Source organism: Apteryx mantelli, chromosome 19, assembly GCF_036417845.1.
Source record: "Apteryx mantelli isolate bAptMan1 chromosome 19, bAptMan1.hap1, whole genome shotgun sequence".
Classification (NCBI taxonomy): Eukaryota; Metazoa; Chordata; class Aves; order Apterygiformes; family Apterygidae; genus Apteryx; species Apteryx mantelli.
The window spans coordinates 14,102,558-14,112,511 of record NC_089996.1 but is presented as its reverse complement, the minus strand read 5'-3'; the positions used below and the strand labels follow the sequence as shown (position 1 = coordinate 14,112,511).

Below are 9,954 nucleotides of genomic sequence, written 5' to 3'. Positions count from 1 at the left end.
TTCTTCTAAATTCATTTGGAAACCTCAGTATTTCTACTCAAGTAAATTCTGGAAAATCGTAGTTTGATGGTCCTGTGTCTGTCTATAATTAAAGGCCCACTCCCTAATCACAGGGGAGAGGTAATGCAATGAGAACCAAGCGAATTACTAATGGTGAAGGCTTCGCTATATAAATCAGTTAAAAGCTAAAGGATTTGACTGATGACTAGGTGATATTAAATAAGAACACACAATTCTTGGCTGAAAAATTCTTTATTGTAAAGGGGTTGCTATTGAGACAATCATTTACAGTTACATAAATCTGGGAAACATGGAAAGAGAAGTAGGATTGCAGGTGTTCTGGAGAAGGCAGAGAAAAGAGAATGAGAGGAAAGTTAGTAGCTGAAGTAATTTGTCGTAGTTCGTGAAAGAGACTGGTGAGAGTGGTGGTGGGGAAATCAGTTGAGACTCTGTCCTCAGAGATTCCTGAATTTGGATGGAAATTTACAGTCACAGGACCAAAGAAGTCCTTTTTCATATGTAATATTTTGTCTCAGTAAGACAAACATTTAGTACTGTATTACTTTTTTAATTCATGTTCAATCTTCACATGGTGTCATGTCTGATGGGTCCTTCTTCACAAGAGATGAAAAGAATCCACGTTCTATTGAAAACAAGAAGTTAAGAACTTGAGTTAAATTTTTAAAATGTATGACAGCTGAAGACAATGCATCACATGGACCATGCTATGGAACAAGTGAATTTTCACACCATTGCAAAAGAGCCTGAAGAAATATACTATTTTAGTTTCTATTTTCATGAAAGCTACATCCATCAGATGCCAAGCAAATACAAAACAGGATGCTTTCAGCATGGATAGTTTGTGTTTTTTTCCTTCATATACAAATGAAAGTAAAATTCAAAGAGGAACATTCTATGCAAGGAAACTTGATAAAACAAATGCAAAGCATTTCCTCTTGCAAACAAACTTCTGTACTTATTCTATTTTTTAAATAGAAATACTTGCTTAAGGTATTTCTATTTTAAAGCCTGTGTGCCTGCAGACCACTGCCTTCAGCAACCATCCCTCGCTAAAGCCATCTGTTGCTTTTTGACGCTGTTGGTCCAAAGTCAGAACTAGTTTGTTACCAGTCAGCATAACATGGGAATATGTCACCAGAATGTAAATGCAGTCTGTCTGGTTCTCAAGGCTGCAACCTTCTTTTTTCCCTCATAGAAGAAGCTGATCCAAGGATTCATGAAATCCTGGAACGCTTTACATACGGCCCTTTGTTTGGGCTATACCACCTCTAAATAACACTGCCTAAGAACAGAACAGGGATTAGAACAGGGCTCTGACGTATTACGGAAAAGAAGTGCTATGTATTCTCTCTATATCCCAGGCCATTTCTTCTTAAAAACCCAACAGCTTTAGTGCAAGACAGATCCATTAGCCAGCCAAATGTGTCTTGAAGCTGAGTTATGGCATTGCCCTGCACACTCGACAGGAAGCTGTTTTGAAAGTAACCTAGTTCAATACCTTTGAAACACGAAGGGAGGGTAAGATTGCCATCCACGCACTGAGCAGCTACAGTGTAGGCACAGGATTTTTCTTTATTCTTGCAGTAGAAGGAAATAGTTTCCCCATGCTGTATTCCTTCCTTGAGGTCATTCTGAACTCTTTTCTTCTCACCATTGTATAATACTACAGCTTTCTTAACTGGTATCTTGCATGGTCCTGGAAAATAATCCAGTTATAAGCAACACTTCTGGATAATTAGAGCTCCATTTTGAAGACTACATCCTATCAGAAATCCGCACAAGCGACATTTGAAAAATGATGCATCCCACATATATTCAGTAAATGGACTTTCACTATACAGAGTCTTAGCTATCTAATAGCACTTAAGCAGCTTGTGAACTTAGCTATATTAGCAAAGCGATGGACATCACATGTGTTGATACAAATTACACCTGCTTCTGAGACAAAATAAGCTAGACGGGCCAAAGCATTTTTACAATGGTTTATCACTGTTTACGGCTAGTACTTTTGCTGGTATGAAAATATTGAAGAAATTCACACCCCTAAGTAATGTTGGTATAGTATCAAAAGTTTCTGGTGAAGATCCAACCTCAGTAAAATTTAAAATTATATTAAATTAAATAATTAAATTAATGGTGGAGAGGAGAGGGAATATTGAGACATAATAAAATTTGGTGGCTGATTATACTAAAGACAATTCAGATGTATCATGTATACAGTGTTCAGTGCTGGGAGTCCTTTTAGATTATCAGAGCCTTCAGATTACAATGTTTAAGCTTTCAGTTTTCTTTTGAGATAGTCAGCTCTTCCGCAAAGGTGTAATAGCTCATCAACAATCAGAGAGTCAGTGTTTTATGAAAAGTCAATTTGATACATGGCTTCTAGCAAATTGTATGTGTATACCTTTACAAGTTGGCTTTATGGACCAGTTTCCTGTCTTTTCACATCGGGATTCCTTAGGTCCATCCAGCACGTAGCTGGGTTGGCAGCCATAGCTGACACTTTCATTATAATGATATATTCTACGAACAGCAAAATTTATGAATCCATTTTCTATTCCTGTTGGAGTGGGACATGTGACAGCTGTGGTACAAAAACAAAGCTTTATCAATTTTGCAGTTTTAAAAGACACATTATATACTTTGAAAAACACATATAATTTCCATTCTTGTTCATTGCAGCTTCTTGCACAGCAAAACATAGCCAGAGGAAGCAATGTTTACAAAAAACAGCATAAATAAATATTACATGTTTTGAATTTCAATCTGTGGTTATACACAAAAATTATTTAAATGTGGCATAGTTTCACTGAAGCTAGTGAAGTTCTCTGGATTTAGGGTAAGGGTCTCTAATTCTTAGGTCGATCATAACAGTTAATAGAATAAAATGTTCAGTGCACTGTAGAGGTCAGGTTCTGATTCCATACTATGAATTCAGTTTAACTGCTCGTTTGTATAACCTTTATCCCTGCAGCAAATATTTTGTCAACCCCATGTTGCATGCAATCATGCAGCCATTGCTAGCAGTCACCTTTCACTCATGATTCCGACTTTCAGAATAATTCTACTGTACATTTGCAATGATAATTTGATATTTGTGTCAAGTTTCTTTAGTGATATCTTTCATATGATTTTATATACACAATTTTAGGGAATATTTAAATGTTGATAAAATAAGTTACTTACACCTGCATTCTGGAATGCCACTCCAGTTTCCATTGGCCATGCAGGTAGCTGTTTCATTTCCAATAAGTGCAAGAGGTGGTAGACATTCAAAAGTAATTGTGTCCAGGAAAGTAGAAACATTTCCAGGTTTTAGACGACGATATGAAAGGACTCCAAACTCAGAAAGCGAGGGAGGTGCACAAGTCACAGCTAGAAAAGCACAGCATTCCTAAAAATCACATCTTAAAGATTGAATTGCTACTCTTTCATGATGGAATATCACACAGAGCAACATACTTACAACCAGATTAACCCGCACAGCACCTTACATAAGTGTCACTACCAAAATAAAAAAAAATCTGTTTAAAAGTCTCAGAGGCCTTAGAATATGTAATTCATTATTTTTGCAATATTTTTCAGACAATATGTAAAAGCAGCATACTGCTTTTTTTGTAAAGAGTTTATGCAGGGCAGATTATAGCAAAAACATATATAAAAGTTGCTAAGGTTGTCAGTATTCTCTTTTATATACAGGGAAAATGAAGTTGAGTGGGTAAGCATCTTACCTTCAGCCGTAAACAGCATCCCTGATCCTGGCCTACTGCACAGACCATTAAACAGTGTTTCTCTAGAAACAATCCACACATCTAAAACTGAACATATAAGCTGCTTCTTCATTTTTCCTAACCTTTTTTGCACCGCACTATAGGAGGGCCCTTGAATAAATGCATTTCTGAGCAATGTAAAGGAGTCTTTCTGTAATAGGAATATGGCTAGTGTAGTTCTTTAGTATTTAAACACATACGTTGACACTGTGGCAGACTTCCACTCCACTTTCCATCTGCCATGCATTGGCTCGTTCTTGTCCCAACAAGATTGTAGCTGAAAACAAAAAGACCTGGTTATCAGAAAGCTTAATGAACCTTTACATGGAAAAAAATCAAGGTGTTTTCTGCATGAAAGATTACTATTTCTTACAAGCAGACTTAACAGGAACCCAATTATGAAATCCTTTTCTATTTCTAGCACTTACTAACCTCAAGGGAAGTTTAGATTCAAACATGAAAAATTGTTAATATTCTGGTATTTCAAATTTCCAGAAAGAATGCTTGATACAACAAGATCTCTCCAATTTTCAACTATATATTATATTTTATATTATATCTTACATTTTTTATTTTTATTATATTATATTATTTATATGTATTAATTTCTATAATTGATTAATACTGTGGATATATGTAAGTAGTGAGCATTGATCTGTGATCACTATATATTAATTTTATGGTTTCTTGGGAGGAGTTCCTAGTTGTTTATGGCAATTAGTATCAATCGATTTGTAAAGAACTCAGCACTCTCAAGAACTAAATTTACTGAGGTGAATTATTTTATTATAATGCCAGATAACCTAATTTAATATCCATATGCACTCCCTCCAAATGCTACTCTCCAGTCCTCCATACTTTTATTATTATTAGCACTTACACTGAAGTTTAATGAAATGTTCATCCTGTATCTGTAATTTCAATATCACACAGCTGGAAACCAGTAAATCATCATTAGTAAAATTAAATCAAGTCAAGCCTCATTGCTACATTTGATGTCACAGTTGAGTGTATTTATTTCTTATGTTGCTCCTGTTTCTCAAGGGAAGGGGGCAACTGAGGCCTTCTGGTATTAATGGCTACTATACAGCATTCCAAAACTGAAAATAACTGACCAAAATACTACCTTCTGTCCCGCTGCACGGGGGACTGTCAAATATCTCCTTGCATTTACCATAACTATATTTCTTTAAATGCATCCTCATTTCTAAAACTAGCAAGCAGCCATGAGTAAAAGTGTATTTGCTCCAGGGACCAAATTGGGATTAACCTCACGTTTTCATTTACTGAGCTTGGAAAGACACGGAAGCAAAATTTTCAGCCTCCAGAGCCTAGCAGCATAACTTAGATGGAGATTATCCTCTCTCTGCTGGAGGATTTCATCTCATGATGTAATAAGAGGATTTAAAAAGCAGGGGAAAGTGGTCCAGAATACATCTATGCATAAAATCTATGCTATTTTGATGGATTCCATGTCTGTAAGACATTGCTTTGGAGTAGCAAAACCCCAGGAAATTATAGTGAAGACTGCACAGGATAGAAGAGGATCACAAGATATGTTATTTTTTAATATTTGAAGTGGAGGTGAATTTTAATATGCTGGTTTCTATGTTCTCTGGCTTGCAATACTCCAGCTGGTGATACTAGAATGTAATAATGTGATTTAGGTTATTTATTTAACAGCGTGAGGAAGGGAGCGCTTACCCTGGTTCACATGAAAAACTTATAGAACTCTGATAGTAGGAGTCTGTAAAATCAATTTTTCCATGCTGCAAGGGCCCAGGACTGGGACATCTTTGTGCTGTGAATTAAAGATAACAAAGGATAATATTATTTCGTGAGGCATGAAGCTAGGATAATGGAAATAGTTTTGTCATAAAGGGGTCCTGGTATCCTTCCAGGTTCTCCACTCCTCTACCTTAGATTTCATAAGTTTAGCTATTTTTTATTTCTGTCAATATATAGAAAGGATAGCTTCAAAGTTTCGGTGATTAAATCATTTTTAACAACTGGTTGTCTGAGGAAAAGAACTTCTGTGTAATGACATGGTAAAAATGAACAATGCCTGTTGCGATAAAGGCCGCTGTTATCGGCCAGCATAGGGCAGGAGAACGTAAGCGCTGCTGCGCTGAGTCAGTCGGGTTTGTCTGGGCTGGGTGCAGGCTCCATCGCTATCCGGGAGCAGAGGCTTAAGGAGGACGTGGGACGTGAACGGAGCGATCCTTCCCCTGTTACTTGCCCCTCTGCTTGCCCGCACCCAGCTTCTGACAACTTTCGGTTTTCGGAAGAAAACAGATAAATTACAGTGGATTCCAGTATTTTAAATGGATGCATCCTTTAATAAATAGAGAGCGCTAATCTTTTTACCTGTTTGAGTCAGAGAAGTGATAACAACAGAAAGAAAAGTAAAGCACCCCAAACCCAGCAAAGCACGCAACCCCTTGCTGGGAGGCAGCAGCTACTCGGGGAGCAAAATGGCTTCTGCATTCGCTTTTAGATGGAAAACTCATAAATGCAAGGAAGAAGCACCCAGAGAACAAAAGCCTGCGAGTTTAACAACGGATTCATCCCACGGACTATCCACTGCACTTTTTCACACCAGCGCACGGTTGTCATCAGCAAGATGACGTGAAACCTGGGAACAGGATTTACTTCATTCCACTTACGTAGGCAGAGCAGGGTGTTGAGGGGCCACCTGCCAGTCGGGAGGCAGGTGTACCTCCGCTGGCCGCTGTTGGGGACGAAGCCCGGCCTGCACGTGTACTCAATCTGCTCCCCCACCTCGTACACGCTTTTGCTGACGTCAACTGTCGCGAACTGCACTTCTGGTGGCCTGGGACAGACTGGGAGAAAGGAGACGCTTTACAAGAAAAATTGGGCAGAAAGTTGTTGTCCTTGTTGCCATTTCTATAACGGAAGCACAGGTTTCTTTACTATAACTGGCTGCGGTATGTTCTTACCCTGAGTTAAACCGTCCTTCCGTAATCTATAGCCAGCTGATGGCTGCAATACGCTTTAGTCAGCAAGAAATGTTTTCTTCCTCTCCTTTGTGGCAGCTCTATCAATGGCCCTAGTTAGATTTTGTGTCAAATTTTTTTTACTGAAAGGTACATTTGCTACAAAAAGGATTTACAAAGGTATTCTTCAAAGTGAGTCAATTATGGCAAATGATTTTAGGAAAAAGAGGGTATGGGGGACAAAAACAAGCTAAAACCTTTCATTTCAATCCGAGTTAGTATGTTGGAGTTAGCCTGAAATGAGATTTTCATTTTTCTTATTTCATAAAATATCTTTTTTTTTTCCCATTTCCAAGCTTATCCTTTCTCCTTCACCCCAGTTTTCCTGTTGAGTGGAACAAACGCTCTGTGGAGTTAGACAATTCTGGTTCCAAAACACTTCTGAAGTGCTGACAGCCCGAATAACTCGTCACCGAGAGAGTGAGAAGAGGAGCCCCGCGAGGGGGGAGTGGAGGGAGCCGCCTGCCCCTGGCACAGGAGGAAGAGCAGACGTCCCCCCCCGACGTTTGTGGGGAGAGGGGTGGGAACGCACAGCTCATACTACAGGGCTGAATGGGAAACAGTACAGCCTCGAGGGAGAGGGTACCCGAAGTGATGGGGAGAGCCCTCGGCATGCGGGAGGAGGAGGAGGAGGAGGAGGAAGGTGAGCAGGAGCTGGGCCAGGCAGCCCCTGCAGCGCCGGTGGGGGAAAGCGAGGTGGAGGAGGGAGGCTGGGGCGGAGGGACGGAGGGAGGGTAACGCCTGACACACGCAGTCAGTCAGCCCGGTTTCCACAACTTCTGGTTACGGCACTATTTCTTCTCTTTTCCCCCATTTGAATGATTCACCTCACTATAGGAAGAGACAGAGGAAGGAATGGAAGGGGAAAAGGGAGGAAACAGGCTTCAGAGAAAATGCAGAATGTTTGACCAGAATGGTCTAAAGGCTTCAAAACACCGTTGCATTCTCCAGATTCCCTCGTTCGCACTTCAGGATACTATTTGCTATGAGAAAGTCAGAGATGCTTACCTTTTCCTGCAAGAGCACAGTGGGTCAGAGCAAGCAGGCACACAGACAGTGCCGGGGAAAACATTGCTGCCAGTCCACAAGCTTCCCAAATGACCCTCAGTTCAGTGGTTCCTCTCTTAAAAATACAGGCATCCACAAAAGGATAGTTACATATTAACTCTTTGTATTTATTCTGATCCCAGTAAACAGAAGATAAAAGGTTCCTTGTGTTGCTTCTAATAAAGGATGAAATAATCATCACATGTTGGATTCGTACATAATGCAGGAATTCAAACATCAATCTTTGCTGAAAATGTCGCCTCTCTGGTTGTTTCTGCAGAGCATCTCCTGTTGGGACTGTTGTTTTTAAAACAACGTTTTCTCCGCTTTTTTTAGAGGATGCGGATGTTTGGAAGAAGATAGTGGATCAAATGATGGAGCTATCACTGAGAAGCTTTTGTTTATCACTTGAGCTTGTGCACTTCCATTTACCAAACAGTCCCAAGAGTTATCACAAAATGTTTTGAGGCAAAATGATTAGTGATGGAATGACATTGGTACTGTCATATTCCTCCAGTGACAATACCAATGTCACTCCAGTTTACAGTAGATGATGATCTGGCCTGAAACTTTAGGCTTCATGGGCCTATTTTGTCTGACTTACGTCGTCAGTAAGCATCTTTCTAATAAAAGATACCTAAAAGTAGTAGAGACAGGGCTCATAATACTAGTGCTGTAGGAAAAATGAAATAATGATTCTTGATTGTGCTTATTTGTGATAAGGGTTCAAACTTAAATCACTTTTCCAGGTGGTAAAAACACCTGTTTTGACTCTGGGATTTGGGGTCATCAAGCCAAAGCTACACAAATATACATCAGCGAAGCTTCTGATCACTGCAGTTCTCCTAATTTAGCAGATTTTAACTGCAGGAACATCTCAAGTGCAACCAAAATAACATTTGTGTAATCATTGTTCCACAGTTTGGTGTTTCTAATCTAAGTATCCTCCTTCCCTGCTGACTCACAGCCTGTGAGGGGGAGTGAGGGACATTTGAAGCTCAAATGAGAAGCTAGGTTATGTCAAACTCTTACTGCTATGATCTTAAATATTTTTTTTTTATTTTTGTTCTATAAAGTTTTTCTGTTTATATTTAAAACATAAACTTTAGTGACAACATGAAACAACTGGGAACGTGCTAGTTCTCAGAAAGAAAGTGCTGTGAATGTCTTGCTCAAAATATTTACCCAATACGCAATGCCACAGGGCAAAGTACAATTGCTAAATCAGCAGCAAAATTTGACTTTCTATTTGCTGTATTTACATCCTTTTATTTTTTCATTTGTCACAGCCTGCTTCTTCCTCTTCTTTCTTTACAAAATTTCATAAATGTCTTTTCCCTTCCCAGCACACCACAGTGCTGTAATGAAACTTCTTGCCTCTGGTTTAAATCCTTTCTTAGATCTGCCAGCTATTTTGATTACATTCTTGTCTGTGTTTAAAACAGTACAGGAATAGATAGGTGCAATTTCATCTAATTCAACATTGACCATACGAGCATTTTTCACGGCGATCACCAGATGGCACAATGTACTCTACCATGTACAATACAGATGTACACTTGAACTGAAAGGTTTTCTATACTACTTTAAGAAAAAAGACATAATAGAAAATCCGTGTTGAATAATGGGCACATTAATGTTTCTTTCATAGTTTTTGAATATCTGTTGTGTGTGATAACTTTACTATTTTTTAAATTGGAAGTAAAACTGAATAATTGCGTATGAAACTGAAAGAAAAATGTTTAAGTATGCATTTTACATGGCTGCATAATAACTGCCAATATTGTGATTCCTACTGAAAACTATTTTTCAGCAATAAGAATGTATGTTGCAAATAACTGTATCTTTTCCAGAAACTGGAGAGGATGTGATTATTATTGTATGGGTTCATCTTGGCAGAGCATCAGCAAACCAATCTAATTCTTTCTGCATTTGGTGATAGTATGCAATTATATATGTCATCTAATTTCCCATCAAATCCAACCCACTCCTTAAGCACATGAATAACTTTGTGTTATTTATTTATTATTATAGCTCCTAGAAACCCTATCATGAAGCAGAACTTCATTTTGCTAGTGACCGTATAAATACAGAGCAGA

The 9,954-nt window shown here is 38.7% G+C and overlaps 1 protein-coding gene across 1 annotated transcript; it reads right to left on the bottom strand.

The window, feature by feature from the left end:
- Positions 1-242: 242 nt before the first annotated feature.
- Positions 243-7,880, bottom strand: APOH (apolipoprotein H). The gene is made up of 8 exons (XM_013953076.2): positions 7,817-7,880; positions 6,458-6,634; positions 5,496-5,592; positions 3,992-4,068; positions 3,208-3,396; positions 2,426-2,605; positions 1,520-1,717; positions 243-643 (listed from the first exon to the last, which is right to left on the bottom strand). Exons 1-8 carry the CDS (start codon positions 7,878-7,880, stop codon positions 579-581), a joined length of 1,047 nt encoding a protein of 348 aa, XP_013808530.1. The 3' UTR covers positions 243-578.
- Positions 7,881-9,954: the final 2,074 nt, after the last annotated feature.